At 41.8% G+C, this 23,245-nt stretch overlaps 2 protein-coding genes across 2 annotated transcripts; both read left to right on the top strand.

The window, feature by feature from the left end:
* The first annotated feature begins 247 nt into the window (after positions 1–247).
* actr1b (actin related protein 1B) lies at positions 248–5,759 on the top strand. Its single transcript, XM_048258381.1, has 11 exons — positions 248–447; positions 1,587–1,651; positions 1,767–1,842; positions 2,012–2,137; positions 2,272–2,396; positions 2,503–2,719; positions 2,837–2,929; positions 3,086–3,260; positions 3,382–3,443; positions 3,565–3,605; positions 3,907–5,759. The coding sequence occupies exons 1-11, from the start codon at positions 400–402 to the stop codon at positions 4,007–4,009; spliced, it is 1,131 nt and encodes a 376-aa protein (XP_048114338.1). The 5' UTR covers positions 248–399; the 3' UTR covers positions 4,010–5,759.
* Positions 5,760–7,703: 1,944 nt separating this feature from the next.
* On the top strand, positions 7,704–14,706 carry kctd9b (potassium channel tetramerization domain containing 9b). Its single transcript, XM_048259910.1, has 12 exons — positions 7,704–7,970; positions 8,312–8,433; positions 8,526–8,569; positions 8,693–8,792; positions 9,003–9,061; positions 9,181–9,309; positions 9,426–9,493; positions 9,582–9,677; positions 12,251–12,400; positions 12,643–12,748; positions 12,882–13,015; positions 13,891–14,706. The coding sequence occupies exons 1-12, from the start codon at positions 7,860–7,862 to the stop codon at positions 14,005–14,007; spliced, it is 1,236 nt and encodes a 411-aa protein (XP_048115867.1). The 5' UTR covers positions 7,704–7,859; the 3' UTR covers positions 14,008–14,706.
* Positions 14,707–23,245: the final 8,539 nt, after the last annotated feature.

The following is a 23,245-nucleotide window of genomic DNA, read 5'->3' as shown; positions in this document are numbered from 1 at the left end:
GATAAGAGTGATTTTTGATAATAATAATAATAATAATAATAATAATAATAATAATAATAATATGGCTTCTTATTTGTACCATAGACAGTAAAATCTATGTTTTTAAAAACGCACAGAAATATTATACATCTCTGCCCACAAAATACTAGCACACACCCGATGATTGGTGCTCCACAGCGAGGATTCTTTTCCAGCACGCCAATTGGCTATTTTGACCGTCTGTCAACCCTGGTTCGCCTACCTTTGCTTTTCGCTTGTAGTTAGGTTGACAACACAGCCAGACAGCCGCTGGCCGCTATCCCGAATCCAACAGAGTTGGTGGAATTTTTATGAATAAAACCGTTAATCTGGTTGAGCATACAACGTTCGCCGAGGAATATACAACCCAGTTGGACTATCATGGAGTCTTATGACATTATAGCTAACCAGCCGGTTGTGATTGATAATGTAAGTATGATGTCACCCATCCACACCCTTACTAGCAACCGAAGTAGTAGCCGAGGCTGCTAGCATGCTGAATAACCATTGTATTGTGTCGATCATTGTTTCAAAAAAGCAAAATAGGATACCATGCTGGTTCACTAGAGCATTGTTACTGGACGTGGGGTGTGTGTGTATCGACACAAATTAGTAATGTGTCCTGCCATTTGAAATCGGCTTAATCAACAATTACGTTCTGTTGTAGCTCCATGTCATCCGGCGTATATTTCTTCTAGCAAAGCCGTTAGCTTGCTAACTCAGCTAGCCAAACTGTGACAGGCGCTTTTTTGCAGGCTAGTTAACATAATTGCGTGTCTGACTGGTGTGGTGGCGAGTAGTGCCGTTTTTTGCAAACGAGCCGATTGTCATTATAGTCTTAACAATCAGGAATCAACCGTTTACATCGGCATAAAACGTTGTATAACTTAAAAGCATCAACGATTCTGCAGTGGTGTGAATTAACAGTGGGTGTTTTTCTCAGTAGCTGGGACATTAGCCTCCTGCAGCTAATATGAACTGGATAGCTTACGTTAACGTCAGCAAGCCCACTAGCCTAGTGTTTTTTTTTTCTGTAGCCTTCCAGCTAACAGTGATTATCATGTTGTTTGCCTTGCCAGTCAGGCATTTGTCTGTCATGGTTAAAAGTAAAATTCCCTCTTTTCAAAAAACTACATAACATTAGAGTAATCTTAATATTTAGCACATAATCTGATCAAATCAGCTCGTCGGATGGATGCTCTTCTGTTCTGTGACATTACAGTATTAGGCCTATTCTGTCATCAGGCTTTTCTGCAAGACAAGTGTTGTGTTTCTCATGCAAAAAAAAAAGAAGAAAAAACGTGAAAAATAATCTGTTAGTTTTCTATTTTAGTCGGTGGGAGAAAGCAACCAGGTTTGTTGACATTTTAGCAGGCAAGGGCGTTGGGTTGTGATCTCTTTCCCCAGGCTCTGTCTCATGACTCGAATGTGAGAGGGGAACGCTTGATGAAAAGAGTCTAAGTGTGTTCCCTCAAGAGGATATCTGCTGCACAGTGACTTTCTTTCAGCTTGCTTTTTGTCACAACCCACTCCTGTGTTTCCCCTGAATTCTTATTCTGTTTTCATAGGGCTCTGGTGTCGTCAAAGCTGGCTTTGCAGGAGACCAGATCCCCAAATACTGCTTCCCAAATTAGTAAGTTATATGCATATTATGCACACAGTGTTGTTGGCCAGAGTTTACTATGAAATCACCCTCTCTTCTACCCTCACACGACATAACGTATTTGCTCTTTCTTTTTAAAATCCAGTGTGGGACGTCCAAAGCATGTTCGAGTTATGGCTGGTGCCCTGGAAGGGGATATATTTATCGGACCTAAAGCTGAGGTAACTGCACCGAATCCTGCTTAATAGCTGATCAGTGTTATCACTACCTAATTGTGTGCATTCTTCTCACAAAATCCAGTCATGACAATGGGTATGCGGTCATGGGTATAGTTATGTCACTGATGTTTGTGTAGAAGATAAGGTGACCTTTAATTGTGTGATGTTACAGGAGCACAGAGGTTTGTTGTCTGTGCGATATCCCATGGAGCATGGCATTGTGAAAGACTGGAATGACATGGAACGCATCTGGCAATATGTCTACTCCAAGGAGCAATTGCAGACCTTCTCTGAAGAGGTTTGGATTTCAGAATGTCTCACTATCTGCAGATCTGTCTATCACTATATCCTGTACTTATTAGTATATTGAGAGCCTCGTACACATTGGACGGTGATGATGATGAAGTTGTTGCTTTTAACCTACTTTCTTAGCATCCTGTACTGCTTACTGAGGCACCACTGAACCCCAGCAAAAACCGTGAGCGTGCAGCTGAGGTGTTCTTTGAGACCTTCAATGTTCCAGCCCTTTTCATCTCTATGCAGGCAGTTCTCAGCTTGTGAGTAATGTTTCTAAACAATTATGTATTGTATTATTTGTGAAAGTGTAACAGTTAACTATAGTTATATTTTCATTTCTTAAATTTCTTATGCTGGTTTTTATAGGTATGCCACAGGCCGAACAACTGGTGTGGTGTTAGATGCAGGGGATGGAGTGACACATGCTGTGCCCATTTATGAAGGTTTTGCTATCCCGCATTCCATCATGCGGGTAGATATCGCTGGGCGTGACGTCTCCCGCTATCTGCGCCTGCTCCTGCGCAAGGAAGGTTATGACTTCCACACCTCAGCTGAGTTTGAGGTGGTGCGCACCATCAAAGAGGTACAGAAGACAGTGGCCAGCAGTGTATTTGTCCTGAAGATATTCTTCCATATGAGTTTCTTAACAGCTTCTAATAGGGTGTGTATATATATTTAAAATGCACGTTTGTGATTGCAGAGAGCTTGTTACCTGTCCCTGAACCCCCAGAAGGATGAAACGCTTGAGACCGAGAAAGCACAATACACCCTTCCTGATGGGAGCACTTTGGATGTGAGTAATGGTGTCATTGTCATCATTTGATAACGATCGATCAGTTGAATTGATTTGGCAATACTCTTTAGTACTTCTTATTTTTTACATCTTAAAAAATGACACTATAATATCATGGTACTTATATCAGAACTCTAACCTGTTCTGATTTTTCAGATTGGGCCTGCACGGTTCCGTGCTCCTGAGCTCCTGTTCCGACCCGACCTGATTGGAGATGAAAGTGAGGGCATCCATGAAGTGCTGGCTTTCGCTATCCAGAAATCAGACATGGACCTGCGACGCACACTCTTTTCCAACATTGTCCTGTCTGGAGGCTCAACACTCCTGAAAGGTAAATAACGGTCAACTCAGACATTTTGAGCACATGTAGTTAAGTTGTTTTTTAGTCATGTTACACATCTATATTTATAAGTAACGCCTTGGTGTAATTATTGCGTTTATTTTCTGAACAGGTTTTGGGGACCGGTTGTTGAGTGAAGTGAAGAAGCTTGCACCCAAAGATGTTAAAATAAAGGTAAAGTAACTCAATTGAGAACGTTACTTGTAATTAACTGCTTTATGCAATAATAGCATATCAACTGTATTTTATGTGTTTATCTTTTGGTTCTTAATGTGAACTAATGTGTTTGCAACAGATTTCTGCGCCACAGGAGAGACTGTATTCCACATGGATAGGGTAAGATGTCCAAGTGTATACCCACTGATCAAGGGGTATATTTTTATGATGTTTACCATGATTCACTCTGGATTTTATCACTATTCAAAATGACAGTTAAAACCACTGGCTTTGCGTAATATCATCTGTAGTTTATGGCTCATATACTGTATTTCCCAGTGGGAGAGGGTGTTATTTATTAGCAAGATGAAATAAAGCACATACTTGTAGGGAGTTGCGAGATGGCACATGTATCTGCATTGCACACAAAAGCTCATATGACGGACATATGACAGGATATTGTTTTGGCTCTCTTCTTCAGGGGATCCATCCTTGCTTCATTGGATACTTTCAAGAAAATGTGGGTGTCCAAGAAGGAGTATGAAGAAGACCGTGCCCGTGCCATCCATAGGAAGACCTTTTAAAATGGAAAAATTGCACTAAGTCCCCAGCTACCCCTCATGCCTATAGTTTCACCCCCCCCCCCACCCCACCCCACCCCACCCCACCCTCCATCCTAGCTTTAAACTCCCAGACTCTCCCCCTCTTGTCCCTCTGGTCGGGGAGTTTGCTGGACCCCTCATCGCAGCTAGGCATGCCTTCTGTTGCCCCATCTCTGACCCTTCTTATTGGGACTCCTGCCAGGACTGGGAAAAGGATATGGGCAGGCATTGCATTCTCAGACAGGTCTGCACCCCATCCACGACCATCAAACTTAAGAAAACAAAGGCTTTCAAGGGGCATCAGTGAATATTGGTAACTGTTTTTGTTTTGTCCATTTATCAAAGGGCAGTGCTTATACGTTACGCAAAAGGTATTTATTACACTATTTACTGTGCCCTGTGAGATAGGATCATATCATCCAGTCTAATGAACACGAAGGCAAATATTTTATGCTCTTATTATAATTTCATTCCAAAATATAGAGGATTCTCAGTGTGTCCTTCCCCGGTCATCAGTTTGATGACACCCTGTGGTTGTTGAAAGTAGAAATCAGTTTAAATTTGTCTTTTCTCTTTGCTTGTCAAAATGGTTACCGTGTGCGAACAATGAGAAATCTGCAGTAAGAAACAATTGTTTACCACTGATCCAGTTTTCTGTAAAGGACACTATTGAGGCCGTGTGGTCTTGTGTCACTCCATGTGTCTCTCTTTGACTGTATCAAGGCTGATACCACTCCAGTTGAGAACATCTGAATAGCATGAGAAGAGAAATAACATAGTTGGTAGGTAGCGTTGATACTTCTAGAAACTTGAGCAGGTATACTGTCTACCATAGCAGAGCATGCTGTTGTAAAAGTTTGAACTTGTAATGGTTTCACCTCAGTGATGCACTGAAGGTTTTAAGGTGTCCCAGAATTGGGTATATGATGATTCTCATGTATTAGATGTCAGCAACTCAGACTGAGCAATCGGCGATAAAAAGGATGAACCATGAAATTATCCATTTTTTTGTCTGAATATTCAAATATGAGCACAGTTGGCAACAACAACTGGCCACAATATTCCACTGGGCTTTAAGATTGTCTTTTAGAGAATTCAACCTTATTTTCTCATTTGTGATTGGTCCCCCCCTCATCATTGGCTTGATGTAAGATTGAAATTGTTGAACTGCCTTTGAATGGTTATTACAGTATTTCCATATTTTACTAGTCCACTAGCATTCTTTATAGTAGGCCCAGTCAGATTGTATGACCACATGTTCACTGTTCACTGAATTCATCCCTGAATCACACGTGCAGAAGATGAAATCACACTAAGAAGACAGTTGACGTGCTGTAAGGTGATGCACCGTGTTGGAAGTATGCGGAAGCACAATGTAGTGAGTTTCCGATTCAACGTCTGTGCCCTGCTTAGGCTTGGGTAAAATATTTGTTTGGCAGATGTGGGGTGCTTTCCGTTGGGGTGCAGCAAAAGGTTATTTACAGTCCCATTCTCTGTCCATGAATTAGATTCGCCTTACTCTGGTGTCTGCATTGGAACATCAAAAAATGCTTTGTTGTTTTTTTTAAAAGGTAAACAATTCATCAGCCTTGTGTACAGTGGATTGCTATTCAAAAAAGAGAAAAAAAGTCACAAAAGGACTAAAATGTACAAAACTGTTTCTTCAACTGTTGCTTTTACTTTTCATTTTGTAAATTCAATATAATAAATAAATTAATGACTGCTGTCTGAATTCATCTGTACTGTCTTCCATGGACAAGAGACATCTGTAGATGGCGTGACAGACCAATTGATTATACATCTCTTTGATTTCTTGAATTTACTTCAATATCTATCTCCTTTTACATAGATTGTCACACTAAATAAGTGATTGAATTTGTAGGTAGGTATGTACAAAAAAATGTAATGCTAAGAAAACTATGGCATTTCCATTAATTGCTTAAAAAATCTCAATACAATATTGAAAACTATTAATAGAACAACTTTGTCATTTTCTTTTTTCAATGACCTATGAGATTGAGTTGCCTTTCACCATTTCACCTGCATATCTATATTCACAGTGCAGTTAAAACAAGCAAGTATAAATGTCATGTCAAGGTGAGCACTTTTCCTACTAGCTACCTAGACTCGTCAATGTACTGTTTTGTGCTCTATAACCTACAAAATGAGAAGACACTTTTCATCGCTTGACACTTGCCAACTTTTTCGGTGTCAACTGTGCTGTAGCTTACAAAACATGTCTGCAAGTACATGCACATGCCCAACAGTCTCTCTGCCACACAATGAACATCCTCCTGGTAAATGCTTCTCTACGAAATGCATGATGTGTGCAGCTGTTTCAATTAAGTGTGTCGGCCCATGTAAACACTATAGACTATATTAGGTCACATCCTATGTAAACCCTTGAGCCGAAATCTTCAATCGGAATGATTTCAGTCAGAATGAAAGGTTGTTCATGTAAATGTTTAAATAAATAAATGTATGAATAAATTGAATCAAGCCATGATATTTGCTTTTTGCAATGTTGATTAAGGCTGATCATTTGCAGAACACCTAGTTTCCAACAACTGGAGAGCATATAACGGAATTGGATGTAATTAACTTCCTGTAGCAACAGTGAAAACAATGGCCAATCTCGTGGTGTTTGTTCTTTGTTGCTGAAGAAGTGGAAGCACTGTAATAAAAATACCCATGTTTTATTTTACAGTGAAAACAAAAAATGGCCAACATAATGCATAATATGGGTTAGTTTGTTCTTTTGAAGTTCTGTCAACACAGAATTTGTTCCACGTTGATGTAACCAAAGGTGAGCAATTGTACAAGCTGGACCCATGTAATAAAACATGCTGACATCCATGCTTTTATTTTGATTTTGTTCATGTTGGAGATCTGCTTGAATAATGAGAATTCCATCCCCAAGTGATATAATTCTTCTGACTACATGTGTTAATGTGCTTTGCAGTCGGAATGTGGGGAAAACACTGCGAAGATTAAAACATGCACAATAATAATACATAAACTGTATTTGCTCAAAACTATGCCATGAAAAAAAATATGCTGCTCTCAAAAAAAAAAAAAAAAAACGATAATATTTGTCTAGGACTACAATTGGCCTAATGCCGACAAAGTGATGACAAGTCCATGGGAAACTATTAGCAAAATCTTCTCAAAGTTTCCCACTGGTTTTCCCACACTGAGGAAGTGGTAATCACATGAACTTTTCCACTGGGAAAAATATTTCTCCCATCATTCCCGGAAACCATAAAGGAATCCCTTACGAAAAGTAACTACTATAAGATTATTAGTTCTATGGTAGTGTATACTTCTATGATGTTCAGCAATACCTCTACTCTTCCCTCTGTAACAATCGGTAATAATAGGCCTACAGTAGTAGCCTAGGCTACTTCTACAGTGTCCCAAAATACAGGATGTGCCAATAGTATTTATAAGATTACCTAATAATAAATCACAAAATAAAGTATTTCCAATAGGCCTGAAATCCTAAAAGATTACTATTGTCCCAAAATATTATAAGATTCCTACAGTTTTTTTTTTTTTTTTTTATCCAGAATGCATCACGCTCAGCCAGCTGCGCAGAGACACATGAAGTCGAATGACCCTATGCGAGCTAGGAGGGACGAAAATATCTGCGCAGTCGTGATCGTTATGAACACGTCCTTTTTGTGTTTTGTGCAGTTGCTGAGTGGGTGGTGACTAGTCTGGGCCTAATGCGACTCCCAGTAGCAAATAGTGCTAGCTTGCTAGGTATTCTTGGACAACATTAGTATTAGGCGATTTCAGGTTATGAATGGTAAACCTACGCCTTTAATTAATGTTAAATGTGTCAGCTTGTGCCGACTCTTGTAGCCTATTTAACACTGAAAATCCACAAGTGATGCGGAGAGTGACGCTCTTTGTAAATGGAACTTCCAGCAATGGCAAGGTGTGTGTAATTTTGACCGTTTCCTGTTCTTCATTCGAAATACAAAACTAGCCGTAGACAATCATTCCGTTAAAGTTACATTTAACACCTACAAAAACATGCATAATAAACATTTCTTCATGTTTTCAAGATAGTATCTGTGTTAATAAACAAGTTATTGTTATGTATTTGCTTATGCTATTCTACAAAAGGGGAAATAGAGGAAGCCAAACATCAGCAGGCTGTCTTCATCATCTTTTTCACCAATTGCTTTTTAGACTTAAGTTGTGGTATAGCTGCCTTCATTATGAATCGTTTCTTGGAAATACTCATTTTCATACATTTCAATGGTTCATTGTCAGGTTGTGGCTGTGTATGGGACCTTAGTCGACCTACTGTCAGTGGCAAGCAGCAAACTTGGTATCAAAGCTTCGAACATTTATAACGGGAAGGGAGGCCTCATTGACGACATAGCCCTAGTAAGGTGAGGTAACATTGTAGTCTACTTCCATCTCTGTAGGTTACATAGTGTTTAAAGTGTTCCTCATTTTTCAAGTATATTGATCTTTTTTTCAGGGATGATGATGTCCTTTATGTGTCAGAAGGAGATAGTTTTGTTGGTGAGATTCTTATAGCCTACATTTGTGTTTGTCTTTTAAACAGTTGCATGTTTAAATGAAAACCTGCTTGAAGAGTGTTTCTTTCTGCCAAATCATTATACCTTCTGTGTCATCTGTGTCTAGATCCACAAGAAGATTGTGAGGATCATGGCGATTTCCCCATCCAGGCTCACACTGACTGGTTGACCCTGAATGTTGGAGGACGTTGTTTCACCACCACAAGGTAAGGGTATTTCACTGCAAAGATACAGTAACTGCAGGGTTAGAGCCCAGCCACTTACCCACGTGCCTTCCATTCCATAATTAACACTGTAGCAAAAAAAAATATATATATATATATATATATATATATATATATATAAATAAATAACTTAATAACATATTTAGCATACTGCACACTGTACCAAATATATTTTTCCCTTGTTTGTTGCAGGAGCACTTTGGTAAGCAAGGAGCCAGACAGTATGTTGGCTCATATGTTTCGAGACAAAGGTAAGACATAAGTGGCCCACAGCATTCCAATGAAGCCATTTTGCTTGTTTTCGATCCTCAACATGATTAAGGGCGTTGGTCTGTGATTTTGATTCTTTATTTGTGTAAACTTGCACTAGATGTTTGGGGAAACAAACAAGATGACCAAGGTGCATACCTCATTGATCGCAGTCCAGACTACTTTGAGCCCATTCTTAACTACCTCAGACACGGCCAGTTAATTATCAATGAGGGGATCAATCTTCGGGGTAAGTGTGCCAGTGCTTTTGGTATTGTTAGCAGATATGTGCCCACACTCAATATGTCCCTGTAGTAAAACCCCAAACAGTAGACTGTTTGACTGACCGTAACTGGCTGTTATCAGGTGTGTTGGAGGAGGCGCGCTTTTTCGGAATGGAAGAGCTTGCTGAGCAGCTGGAAGGCTTAATAAAGGTAGGAAAAAGGCCTAAAATGCTCAAACATGGTGCCTTGTGTGACTACCAGTAGCACTCATTTTGATCTGCTCTGTGAATTCTCCCAGAATTCCCAGCCACCTGATGATCACTCGCCGATCTCCCGCAAAGAGCTGGTGCGCTTCCTGCTGGCCACACCCACTAAATCTGAGCTACGCTGTCAGGTACAGAGAATTTACACTGGGATATTGATTTATTAGAGATTATTTTTGTCATTGTGCATTATTTACCCATGGTAAATGAACTAGTGGACAATGACCTGGCATATTGAATGATACACAAATAGATGGACATCACTAATCATTTAGTGAATGACTTTTGGGTTACGTTCACATTATCAAGCTGAAATTACTCGTATCTGAAGTTTTTTATCCTTGATGTGACACAGATGTTTTACAAGGTTGTGTGAACATACTAAAATCTGATATTTTTCTATTAGATTTGAGTCACTTCCATGTGTGGCTCTTGATCGGATGTATATCTGATTCATGGCCATGCGACATGAATAAGAATGGTCAGATTGGTATTCATGCATCTTGTTTGCCTATATGCATGCTCCTTTCTGGTAGGCTACCGATCTCCTGTTGCAGCAGCAAGTTCTGCAACAATGGCAAAAGTTATTTGCCTTAGACGTGATCATGTAGGCTACAGCTGCCACAAGAGCGAAATGTTATACATACTGTAGATACTTTTCTTGTCAGTTTTAATGCTGTGTTCCAGACAACTCTGTAATCATTTCCCTGTTCTAGAAGTCAAATTTCTCAGAAGTCGAAATTTCCTAGAGAAGGTACAGTGTAACACTCAATGTGGGTGTTGACAGCCTATTTTTTAAAAATATCTGACAACCTACCTGTTTGGAATGCAGCATCATTTTCTTCTTGTTGGTGACACATATGTGCGTGCGCCAATGTGCATGTGTGTCACGTTTTGGAAGATTGATGCATTCTCATTAGAGTTAAATACAAGTGTCTGATCTAAAAATAATATTTAAAGAATGTGGCTTGTAATGTGAAAAAAGCCTTAGTGTTAGTCATAGACATTTTACAGTCATATGATACGTTTTCATAGACATATGACAGAAATTGTTATGGTAGGGAAGAGGGCATGGCCCTGTCTAGTTTGTTTGGGGTCCAAACATGGCACAAGTTCATTTCACTGGCAAATGGGATTGTTACATTTTTAGTGCTATAACTACGTTGAAGTTTTGAAAACAAACTGAACTTAAATTACACAAAAAAACTTAGCAGTCAGTTTGAAAGATTTAGGATCTGCTCATTAGTAAAGATAGCCTTTTGTTTAGCTCCATAAACATGCTTACAGTTTTTTCTGATTGCTTAAGCACATTTTTTTGTAACTATGGCTTTTTTTGCAAAACTCTACACACAAATAGGAAAACCTTTCACCCAATCAGCAAAACATTGTAGTTCTCTTGCAAAAGCTAACACACCTTGCTTAACTCTTCACACCTTTGTAAAAATTGTGTTTTCGTATCAAACAGTAAACACAAGCCATCACAATAGTAAGCACACAATGTGCCAACTACACACTGATGGTATGAATAAAAAACACATCTGGCTTTTGCTTTCTCTGTGCACAAGGTAGACTATGTCAGTTTGAGGTCATACTTTTGTCATAGTTCTGTAAACATACAGGGATCCAAACTTCAAGTATTGGTGTTTATATACTATTGTTTCTTACACACATCAAAACAAACACAAGTGTGTTTTTTTTAAGTCAAAACACAAAATAGCAATTTCACTTAGACAAAACAAATCAGTCTACATCGGGTCGTCTCTCTCAAAATTTCGTCTACATCACATGCAATGTCCTAGTCCAAGGCACCGGGGAAAATATATTGTGGAATGCCGTATCCAGGCCTGACATGACAATATCCCCATGTGCATGTAGACTGATTTTTTGCCTGTAAAAGGGCTATTTCTTTCTCTTCTTACCCTTCCTCTTCCCCCTCCTCATCCTCCTCTTGCTCCTCCTTGTCCTCTTCCTCTAACTTCACCTCCTTGTCCTTGTCATCCTCTCCCTCTCACTTCTTCATCTCCGCATCCTCTTCCTCCTCTTCTTCCTCCTACTTCTTCACCTCCATGTCCTACTCTTTAGCCTCCTCTAATTCTTACTTTTCTCACTCTTCCTGCTCCCTTCATTGAACCCATTGTACATTACCTGTGGCTTATTTATAGTGCTTAGGCTGATTGCAAAGTGAAATAATTATCAAAAAAAGTTTTCACATGAGAAAGTGTGCCAGAGAGTTGGCAAAATAGTGAAAATAATAGCCATGCATTTGGTATAGATTTGCTAGTAGTGTGTTAATCATTTGAAAATTGAGTGTAAAGCATGAGTTGTGTTTACAGTTCCGCAAAAAGAGTGTTGTGCAGTGAATTGTGCCTACAGTTTTGCAAAGTGTGTGTTTGCAAACTGAGTGCAAAGCAGTGTTTGTGCTTTTAGTTTTGCTCAGTGAGTGGTTTTGCTATAAGTATTAATAGTTTTAGAAATTGTGCTATAAGAATCACGGTTGTGTTTAAGCATTCAGAAAAAACTGTAAGTCTCCCAAATGTGACATCTGACATCTCACACTTTGCTTTGTTGGAGCTAATCAACTGTAAAAGTGGCTGGAGTCATCTTCCTCCACTGCTCATCCCTCTACTGTGTAAACATTTTAAATGAAAAACTCTACTCTACTGTAATAAAAGCATCACCTTTAACTCTTTCACTCTTTGTTCAGGGTTTGAATTTCAGTGGTGCAGACCTCTCCCGTCTTGATCTGCGCTACATAAATTTCAAGATGGCCAACCTCAGCCGCTGCAACCTCACACACTCCAACCTCTGTGGGGCCAACCTGGAGAGGGCAGACCTATCCTACTCCAACCTAGAGGTAAGCTCATATCTCAGATCTATGTTTAGAAACCTAATGCCGACACGATGCTTAGATATCATACTGTGAAAAAAACAAATAATATATATATATATATATAAATATATATGCAGGTGTATATTCAAAGAAGTGCAGGTGTATATTCAAAGAAGCGTTCCATTCTGTGAGTTTTTGAGACATTAAATAACATTATTTATTTCTGGGTGTAAGCAATGTTAATGGCTGGTCTTGCACGTTTCCAGGGTGCCAATTTGCAGGGTGTGAAAATGCTGTGCACCAATGCAGAGGGTGCCACCTTGAAAGGCTGCAATTTTGAGGATCCAGCTGGGCTCAAGGCCAATTTGGAAGGTGTGTGTGAGAAGTAAAACTCATTCATATATAGGCTGCTTCTTATAAAGCAAGCTGACCTATATTTCCAAAACATTATGATGCCAAAAATGGTCTGTAATGTGTGGCAGTGCTGTAACTGATGTTCTCCCAGGTGCCAACTTGAAAGGAGTTGACATGGAGGGCAGTCAGATGACTGGCATCAATCTCCGGGTGGCCACCCTGAAGAATGCCAAGCTGAAGAACTGTAACCTACGAGGGGCCACACTTGCAGGGACAGACCTTGAGGTGAGGGAACCTTATTGAAAAATACTTTAAATACCTAAATAAAAAAACATGAATGGTTATTTTGTACTGGTCAGTGATACAAATCTGAATTTAATCTTAATTTAGAACAAAAAATAATTGGAGAACAGGAAGCGAAATTGTTGGGCAGGGATCCCTTTGCATGCATGTAAATGGTTATCATCGTAAAAAAATTGATACCATGTGTACACATCTGGGAGACATATTTTATGGGTTATTTGCGCATCTGGAGTTGATATGAGGTTGAGATGGTTTGATGTCAAATTAGTCATTAATCAAAATACCAACCATTGTTTTTGCCATAAATTGCTGGTAAGCAGAGGAATGTGGATTGCACGCGACTGGATTAGTCTTCTTTAGTGTGTGGTCCCTTGTTTCTCAGTTGTCACTCAATAGTATAAAAGGCCATCAATGTGATGCCCCCCTTTCCATTGTCTGAAACCTGACTACCTGAAAGTAGTTATGGCAGTGCCAACACTGTTTTTTTATGAGGACTGAAAATCAGATAGTTTTATAATTAATACATGCACAATTCAGTGTAGTTATTTGCAGCTCGGTTCTGATGGATACATGTTAAAGTTAGTTTATAAAACACTAATATGTAATATTATAATCTAAAGAAAAAAATAAATAGTCTCTTCTTTTCTATAGCTTGCAATATATAGTGCAAAAATGCATTCATTATAAGATGAACTTCAAGTGTGTAGCTGTTATGCAAGAGAGAACTTTTCCAAGACTGTTATCTATTATGCAGATTGTTCTGTGTTATTAGTCTCTAGAGCTGAGTTGCACACTTTGGGGACTGAAAAAAAAAAAATTCTGCTTTTCACACATTCTTCCCTCCGTCCCTCTGACAGAACTGTGACCTGTCCGGCTGTGACCTTCAGGAGGCTAATCTGCGGGGCTCCAACGTGAAGGGGGCCATCTTTGAGGAGATGCTGACTCCACTGCACATGTCCCAGAGTGTCCGATAGACAGTTTCCCTCCCCTCTCTCCACAGGCTCTCTCTCTCTCTCTCTCTCTCTCTCTCTCTCTCTCTCTCTCTCTCTCGAGCAGAGGTGAGTGAAGCTGGACAGTACACTGGGCTAGGCCGCTTATTCAGAGCACTGACTGACTGTTACTCTGCTGTTCATGTAAAGATGTGCACAGTCTACTCCCAGAACAAACTTCTACTGATTCTGCTTAAGAACTTGTCCTTGATGACTTCGTTATTGTCTCTCTAGTTTTTGCACTGATCTGAATGGTTATGTCTAGATTATCATTGCATGTTGTCCTTCTCAGATGCAATCAGAATACTGTACATTTGTCCATGGGGAATTCTGATCTCCAGATATTTCCACAAACAAAGGAGCTTGTGTCATAAGCTTGTACCTGAATGTGAAGTTGTATTATATATGCAGCTGTCTTTTCACTGTGTCCCGTGTTGAAATATTCAAAGCTTTTATAAACATCACTGCAGGATTGTGATAATAGTGAATAATCATGTGCTCTGTCTCTTTGGTAATGAATCAGCCTTTTTTGTGCATTGTCTTGCTATTTTAGTGTTCAGGTGTATTATATTGTCTGTGTTTTTATGTAGACAAACCAAAAATGGGTATAGGTGCAAACATACTGTATTTTGTACTTTATTACAATGAATGTTTCAGAGAAAAATAAAGGCACATTTAAACATACGTTTTTCACAGTAGATGTTTGACTCTAGCAGGGCCTCAACAAAACGCTGTGTAATTCTCACACTTAAGAAGTGGTTTACCATAAATAACAACTAAGTGGTCAACTAAGCAGAAACGGCCACACTAGTGACACTTTTGTTCATTTCATCAGTGGGACCAAAGTGTAACATCAGCTGCATTTAACTCTGAGCTACGCCCATTTTGCTGTAGCCTACACCCTACATCCTCTTTAGTATTTTGAGTTCCTCATTTATAGCCTGCTTACTCTTATGTCACATTTATTTGTATTGTTGCTGGTAGGTGGAAATATCTGAATGTATGACCAGCAGGGGGCAGCAGAATCTGTGTTTTCTGTAGGAGCACCAGCAGGCAGCCAGGTTCTATCTGAAAAGCAGATGTGGAGCACACCTTGGGTGTAGGATCTGTCAAAGGCATCCGGGTCACTAGTTCAACATGGACGATAACTACTGTAGCAGACCGTGAACCCTGTTTGCCAGGATGTGCTGCCAAGGGTGATTGATTGGCCAGACCGCATGCAAAAAAAGATCTAGGTGGACAGATGACCACTTCAACAAGTATAGGGAAAAGGGAAAGTATTGGGAAAGCCTTCATTTCTATGTTTGAAAAGCACATCCCATCCAACAACATAAGTACTACTTTGCTTGGACATGTAATGGATATTCTGAAAATTTTCATGATGACTAGCACTGTATTTGTATTGTAAGTAAGTAAGTAAATGTAATTTATAAAGCACATTGTAACACAGCATAAACTGACCAAAGTGCTGTACAGTGGATAACTAAAGATAAAGACTAAGACAAATAATACAGAAAAACACACTGGACCAATAGTCATAAAAACATAAATAAAAAGAAACCGTCAATATCAGTGCCAGAATCAATGCCAGAAGATTGTTAAGGTGATGCAAGTACTGTAAGTGAGTGTGTGTGTGTGTGTGTGTGTAAAAGGGAGTGTGTGGGGTGGGGGGGCACTCTGTCACACAACTCATAAAACACTGTGGCAGTGTCTGTTTTTGGTGGCGTTAACAGCCATCGCAAACAGATCTGTGGGTGTCAAAACAACAGGCCCCCGTGCAGGCCTCCGACGCCTCCTCCCCGAGGCCACTTCCTCCTCCAGCTGCACCTATGGCAGCTGCCTGCCTGCCCGCCCGCCTTCCCCGCGGCTGAATCATTTTTACAGGCCTATTTGTTTTGGACGCGCTGCCGATGGCGCGGTGCAGACCATCTCCTCGGAGCACTTCATCTGAATCATTTATTACTATTTCCTGTGCCGGGCCCAGTCAGCCCAGAAAGATGTACTGCTGCTGCTGCTGCTGCAGCCCACCACATCTGCCTCCTCGGCACTGGGACAGGGGCCAGAGGAAGCCACTGTGGCTCTGCCCCTCCACCTCTCCATCTCTCTATATATCGCCACCTCTCTCTGTTTCTATCTCTCTCTTCACCTTTCCATCTATCTTTCTGTCTCTCTCTCTCCACCTCTCTCTCTTTCAATGCCTCTATCTTTCTGTCTCTCTCTCCACCTCACTCTCAATGCCTCTCTCTCTCTTTCTCTCTCTCTCTGACAGCTGGTGCTCTAACCAACTCTGCCCCCATCCCCAGGATACCACAAGGCTGGTCAGTGTAGCAAGGCACTTGTTATTTCAGGTGGTAACCACAGAGGGTGATTGCAGTGACACCGAGTTTGTTTTGACAAGATAAGGTGTTAATTTGGGGTTTTGGTGGCTTGAGCTCTAATGGACATTTCAGGGGGTGAGAGAGTGATTGTCTGTGGATGTGTGGTTTTGCGCATTCCCTTTGTAAATGCATACTGTCATGCAACATGGAAGTATTCTAAGAATAGTGACGGTGTACAACTTGTTGATCAAATCACCAAAGTAAAAGGCTCACTGTAGATTATGTGCATCGAACTTCCTGTAGGCTCTGTCTGTACTCCCAGTCTAACTAACCATTCGCAACTTTTCAAAAATGAACCCAAAAATATATCCAAGAATTCAAGAAATCATGAGATAAAAGTCAGCGGTGACCCAAAAGAGCATATTGAGTTTACTCAAGATGATTGGTGGTGACATCCCATTTCTAAAGTTGATCATGGGGTTGTGAAATCATTTTGCATTTGTCAGTGTCTCAGAGTTTATAAACCTAACATTTTCCTCTGTTAAACAAAAAAAGACGAGGGGAAAGAAATCACCCACACTTCCGCCCACGCTCCCTCTCTCTCATTTCCTTGGCTCCTTGAGTCACCGCAGTGTGGGGAACTCTCTCTCTCCCTCTCTCTCTCCCTCTCTCTCTCTCTCTCTTTCTTTCTCAGAGCACGGGAAGAGCCTCAGTCACATTTCCCCAGCGCATGCACTGAGCACACACTCCATCCCAATCCAGCACAGCCCAGCTCAGTCCAGTGCAGCCCACCCCTGCTTCTCTCCACCCCCGCCCCGGCGGCGCACACGTGGCCCTCCTCCTCCTTCCTCCACCCACGGGCCTGCCAGCGTCCGGCCCGGGGACGCACTGCCCCAGGAACACTCCACTCCTTTCCTGTGGGACGCGGCGCGCTCCACCGCAGTGTTATTAGGCCTAATGGCCATCTGGCCCTGGTTAAAATGCTCCACGGGCTACAGTGGCCGCACAGAAAAGATGGAGATGCAGACATGTCTTAAAGGAGAAAGAGGGATACAGTAAGAGGGAGAAAGAGTGAGAGAAGGAGGGGGGGCAGAGAAATGGGGTGATTATCCACGTGAGCAGGCTGTATGTGTTTGCTGCTGAGCCTGTTACACAGCCGCACATTGGACTTCTTGTGTAACATGCTAACTGGTGTTTTATGGTTGTTACTATCGGTGATGGGCTCTGGTGTTGTGCTGTGTAAACCTTTATATGTTTACAGAGCATTCTGTCCTATATCACAGACCTGAAGTATACTCTCACATGAAGATTATACCCAAATGTAGTTACCTATAAAAACCATGACTCAGAAAGTAGCAGATGGCAGCATAGAGGTACTTCAAATGATTTCTCATGAAACCAGTTAAGTATAGATGCCTTTTTTGTCCTGTCAGGGAGAAGTGAAATCTGGAAATAGTGACTTTACAGGTGCAAAACTATAAGCAGGTTGGCTTTGAGAGGAATGCTATCAGGCTTCAAATGAATATAGTGAATGTAGTGAAGTTGAATGTTTTCTGTCACCCTTAAAAAAAAGATGGAAGGCTGTTATACTAAAATGCTAAGCTATCAATTAAGAACTATGACATAGTGTGTCAAACAGATGCACCACCTTCTGAACCCATGGAAACCCCAGGGCGGGCCCATAATTAGTCGGTGTCAGCCATGCTCAGCAGTCATCGTGGTGTTACTCATTTCAGTCCCAAAAATGGGAGAATGCAAAGCCAATGTTTCCAGGAAACGTGAAATTTGTCCAATGTGTATGGAAGCAATTCCTCCAACAGAAACTTGAGGTACATTCAGTTGTTGCCTTGACTTGATGATTCCTTGTAGGTGAATAGATAATGTTGGGCACCCTTTACATTAAAAATGCATTGTGAGGAACAAATGGGTTTGGAGCAAGAATAAAATACATGCAAAGAAGCAAAAGAACTGCATTCTTGTATGCACTACTGACAGTTTAAGTTCTGTTCGTTGGCCTGTCAGATGTATTTTTTTTTTACATTAATCTGACATTTCACACCACCCCACACACACACACACACCACTACCCCTTCCACCACCATGCACTGTAAACAAGACAGTGAATCGACGGTATACTATTTCACTTGTCCGTAAACATTCCACCACCAGACGAACACCTGAGCATTAGCAAATCTTCCCAGGTTTGACAGCATCACAATGGAGCTCAACAATGGTGGGCTTGTTCCATGGCAGCGGCCAGCCCAGCACCACTGCCTCATCTCTTTGTGATAATGGCTGTCAGAGAAGCTTTCAATAAAGTGGCCTGTTTCACGCTTGCAGCCTGCCTGCCTGCCTGCCTGCCTGCCTGTCTCCTGGCTGGCTTTGCCACACACTCTGAGAAAATTCATTGTGACACACACACACAGTGACACACATACACGCACACACAAACACACACGCACATACACATACACACACATACACAGGCCCACACAGGCACACACACACACACACACATAGCCGCATTTTACACACACACAGACACACACACACACACACAGGCACGCTCACTCACTCGCCCTGAATCACTCTGGGGAAATTCAACCAGGGCCCAGCTTTAATGAAAAACACCATAAACCCACCCTGAGTCGCTCTTATTGTGGCTACAGTTTTATGATTTACTAAATTTAACACAAACTAGTTTTTTCTTCTCCCCAGACCAATAAATTACCATGGATGAAAAAAGAAAGCCTGGCCCTGGATCCCATTCATTTCTGCAAAAAGTACCTTTACATCTGTAGTTTCTGGCTCTATGACTCCGTGAAGCATGTAAAAGAACATGCTATCCTCTCTCAACACTATTCATCTTCTCTGCATGGGTTTTTTCATCGTGTCATGCAGCCATAAACCAGTGAGAGTGTCTTTTGTGAGTTAGTGCTTTTACGTATTTGCCATGTTTTGTGGGTGTCTGATCAGCCTCACCCACAAAGCCGCACACATGTGTCCCAGGGGCCGGTGGCGAGCAGACGCCGAGGTGTGCCGGGGAGCTGGCTCTCTCCCTGGTGCCGCCTAGAGCCCTTCCAGCCTCTCCAGAGCATGAGGGGGGGGGGGGGGGGTTGGAGTCACATCTGGAGCTTGTGGCACCAGACGCCACACTAGCATACACACAGGAGGGGGTAGATCACAGATTGGGGTGGTGGGTGGTCAATTACACTCAAGAGAAACATGGACACTCCGGTACATTGGGATGTTTTAGTCTCTGTGGTGCTAAGCTTGCATGAAATATTCAGTCCCATTTCCCCACTCACATTTCCTCCTTCTTGTTTCATTTGCTGGGGCGTAGAGGAGCCTCTTTGTAAATACACAAATCTTCTCATCTGACAGGCCTTGTCGAGCCATCTCCCACCAGCCCACAGCAAAGCCTCTACGTGCAACAGACCGGCACGCTCCCTCTATCATTTATACCCATAACAGATCTGCCTCAGTGGAAGCAATGGAGGTTATTGATGTGGGAACCAGCATGTTTATTTCATCTCTATCGTGTGCATAATGAGGGGATATCATAACAAGGACTGATTTTTGCATTTGGCTGTTGCAAAACTACTGAACTACTGTGGGTTCACAGCATTTAAGATCAAACAGCACATACTATTTTTGCCCTGCCACTATGCACCTTGAATTTCCCCTGGGGATCAATAAAGTATCTATCTATCTATCTATCTATGCAACTATCTGCACAGAATAACATCTTTCTTATTTTGAAGTCTTTAGGCTCAGCAATGAAATAGTTTTATCACAATTGCATGAGTATGTACGGCACTAGATGTATACTAGGTTGTGTCAACGCTATTTATAGATTATAGATTAAGCTCTGTGTCTGAATCATTTAAAGCAACCATCAGCAGCCATAGGGACTTCCGTTCATTCCCCTTAGGGGTGTGGGGTGGGGGGCGGAGAGGACATAGCGGCTGTTTATGCCCAGGAAGGACTGTGGCGTATTTGTTTGTCTCAAGCTCCCTCAGAGAAGCGGGTCCGCTCCTTGAACAATAAACATTGTTGATTGCCTGTAAAAAACGGGGGCCCTGGTCCCCGAGCCCCAGCAATTTGGAGGTGCCCAGCGGTCTGCCCATGTGCCCACAAGGCCCTGCTGCAATCTGTCACTGAAGCTAAACAGGGATTCTGCGCAGTGGCCCTTTAATCCAAACTGCTCATAGGCTTTTTAAATCTTGCTATATGGACTATTATGACTATTACGATGAACAATTTGCAACACTTGATTAAGGGGTGTGTTCTTCACTCCCTGATATTATGCATTTTGCATGGTATTATGCATGACAGATCACGGGCGAGGCCAAATGGGACACCCTATATCACGTGTTTATATGTGTATGTACGTGTTTGCATGCAACAGGATGTGTAGAAAAGAGCAAAGTGACCACTGCAGTACAATAGTTTATGATTGCACCCACACACACACTGCACATATTGTAGAGTGATTTTATTTCATTGTCTTCATGAGCTCAAGAGCATGTACAGGTGCTGTATTCGTTTGTGAGCTGCAAGGTTCATTAGGCACCTCCTGGTGTGTTAGCGGTGAAATGTGAGAGCTATAGACAAGAGTGTAAGACTGAATTCTTTTCTGAATTCTGAATTCTGAGTTCTGAATGTACTCTCTGTTTTCAGTATCAAATATAATGAGTTTTTAGCAGCAGCTGTCTGCTGAAGCCCCGCTCCCCAGACAGGGACAGATGGACACGCTGTGCTCCTGTCAGTGGCTGATGGTTGAATACCAGCCCCAGCAGGATCCGACCGACCCGGCTCGCCGCAGGCCGGAGGGAGAGTTAAAAATACGGACTCATGGACAGCTCCATGGGCACGCCACTCTGCTCCTCCAGCTGCGCTTCAAGTGTTGCACATCCAGCAACCACAGACCCAGACCCTGAGGCTGACCCAGCCCTACCCAGCCCAGCCCAGCACAGAGGCCTCAGCCCTCAGCCCTCAATGCTGGCCCTATTCGAGCCTCCCCACCCTGAACGTGGCAGGCAGGGCAGGACCTCAAACCCAGGCAGAGCCCCATCTCATGCCTCCAGCTCGTTCAAAAGAGAGAGAATGACACATGGAATGAAGACAGTGTTGACGACCAGCAGTGTCAGGCAAGGTGCCGTCCACTGCTCAGATCCCATGGAGGCACAGATGTATTTGAACACTGGAAACACTCAGTCAGCAACTTTGCATGCCAGTTTGGAACGATTTTTGGCAAACTGCAGTAAATGTTCCCATGACTGCATGAGCACCCGACACATGACCTCGGCACAGCTGAAGGCCCTGACTTACTGTGGACCAAACAAGATCATCCAAGTTGCAGTCGTGTCTTCGGTCTGATTTCAAAAGTGCTGCAACCTCAGACCGACATGCCTATACACCCTTTGTTCTTTAAGGTCGTCATTTTGTTTACTGGTGAACCACATGGGATTATGAATATGCAGCAATGTGCGACAGGGGAAGCGTGTTATTTCCAGGAGATTTGCGACCCCGCTGAACTTTTCAGGGTAATGATAGACTCTTGGTGGAGAATTGAGCAGAAAATACATGGCAGTACTTGCTATTTAAAGGGAGACCCTGAATGCGGTGGCGATGCATTCTCACATGATCTGCCAGCGCACAGTGTGCATCTCTCTGTGTGTGGTATGGGTTGGATAACCAAGACGATAGTCGATGTTAGTGGTTCTACACGCTTGCAGTGGAGTCTCTCTGGACGTTCCCTTGACTAAGGAGAAAGCAGAGGAAGACTCCCACTGTGCTGAGTATATGGAAAGCTTAGACTCACTTAGACTACAAATTGACATCAGTGGCATCATTTCTTGACAATGTGTAAAAGAGTGCATACCACATTCATGAGACAATTAATTGGAGGAGACAATTGCACTGGAGACTGGAGGAGAAAATAGTTATAAAATAAAGATGGAAAATTGGCCAAGGAATATCTCCAGTCACTTGACATTCCATTATATTGCAACACTGATTTTCACAGAAAGTAAAGGGGCCACCTCATGGTAACCTTTTGCAGACACACACACACACACACACACACACACACACACACACACACTGGTCCAGAAAAGCAACTGTTGCATCAAAGAATTTATAACCACATGCTCTCATTGATTGTATGATTGCACTATGTGTGGTATGCAGGCATTGTACAACTGGGGCCCCATATCCAGTATTCACAGAATCATCACATATCCAGTTCATAACAACAATTAAATTAGATATAGTCACCTACAAATGAAACAGAGGGTGCTTGTTTTATTGAGCAGGTCTTGCATAGAAGCCATAATAAGGCCATATCTGTGTATTATTTGAAATTTTAGGCTATGGTATGTTTATTTTTTCTTCACACAGGATGTTAGTGTGCCGTGGGACATTTTGAGTGTCAAAAGTGTGCCGTGGCACAAAAAAGGTTGAAAAACACTGCTCTAACGGCACATGATATTGGCATAACTGAATTTATGTAGCCTCTGAATATTCCTAACTCCCTGTGCTTTCATATTTTCTTGTTCAATAGTTTGAATCCTGTGACTACAGGGGTTGGTTGGAAGAAGATGGTATTCTCATTAAATGATACCTAAATAAAGCACTGCTGCTCCAGGGCATGCCACGTTATAAAAATGACAGGGAGAAAACCATCAAACTGGCCTACCCAGGTTCATCCACAAGTAATGTCTGTGAAAGTTAGTTTTGGATCCCAGCCTTAAGAAGCATAGAGACCTTTAAAATAAACACTAACACCATCTTTGCCTGCAGTTATATGTTATAGCAAGTCAAAGCACATATGAATACCTTGGCTTCATAAGCACTGTACCTTTTTGAAAGGATATCAAACTTGAATCAATCACCAACCA

Source organism: Alosa alosa, chromosome 12, assembly GCF_017589495.1.
Source record: "Alosa alosa isolate M-15738 ecotype Scorff River chromosome 12, AALO_Geno_1.1, whole genome shotgun sequence".
In the NCBI taxonomy this organism is placed as follows: domain Eukaryota; kingdom Metazoa; phylum Chordata; class Actinopteri; order Clupeiformes; family Clupeidae; genus Alosa; species Alosa alosa.
This window is presented reverse-complemented; position numbering and strand designations above follow the sequence as displayed.

Coding starts and splice junctions, on each gene's coding strand:
- actr1b (XM_048258381.1), top strand. CDS start 400: ATGGAGTCTTATGACATTATAGCTAACCAGCCGGTTGTGATTGATAAT. Junction 1,652..1,766: donor AAATACTGCTTCCCAAATTA/GTAAGTTATATG, acceptor TTTAAAATCCAG/TGTGGGACGTCCAAAGCATG. Junction 3,261..3,381: donor AGGCTCAACACTCCTGAAAG/GTAAATAACGGT, acceptor TTTTCTGAACAG/GTTTTGGGGACCGGTTGTTG.
- kctd9b (XM_048259910.1), top strand. CDS start 7,860: ATGTTAAATGTGTCAGCTTGTGCCGACTCTTGTAGCCTATTTAACACT. Junction 8,434..8,525: donor GACGACATAGCCCTAGTAAG/GTGAGGTAACAT, acceptor TCTTTTTTTCAG/GGATGATGATGTCCTTTATG. Junction 12,401..12,642: donor TATCCTACTCCAACCTAGAG/GTAAGCTCATAT, acceptor GCACGTTTCCAG/GGTGCCAATTTGCAGGGTGT.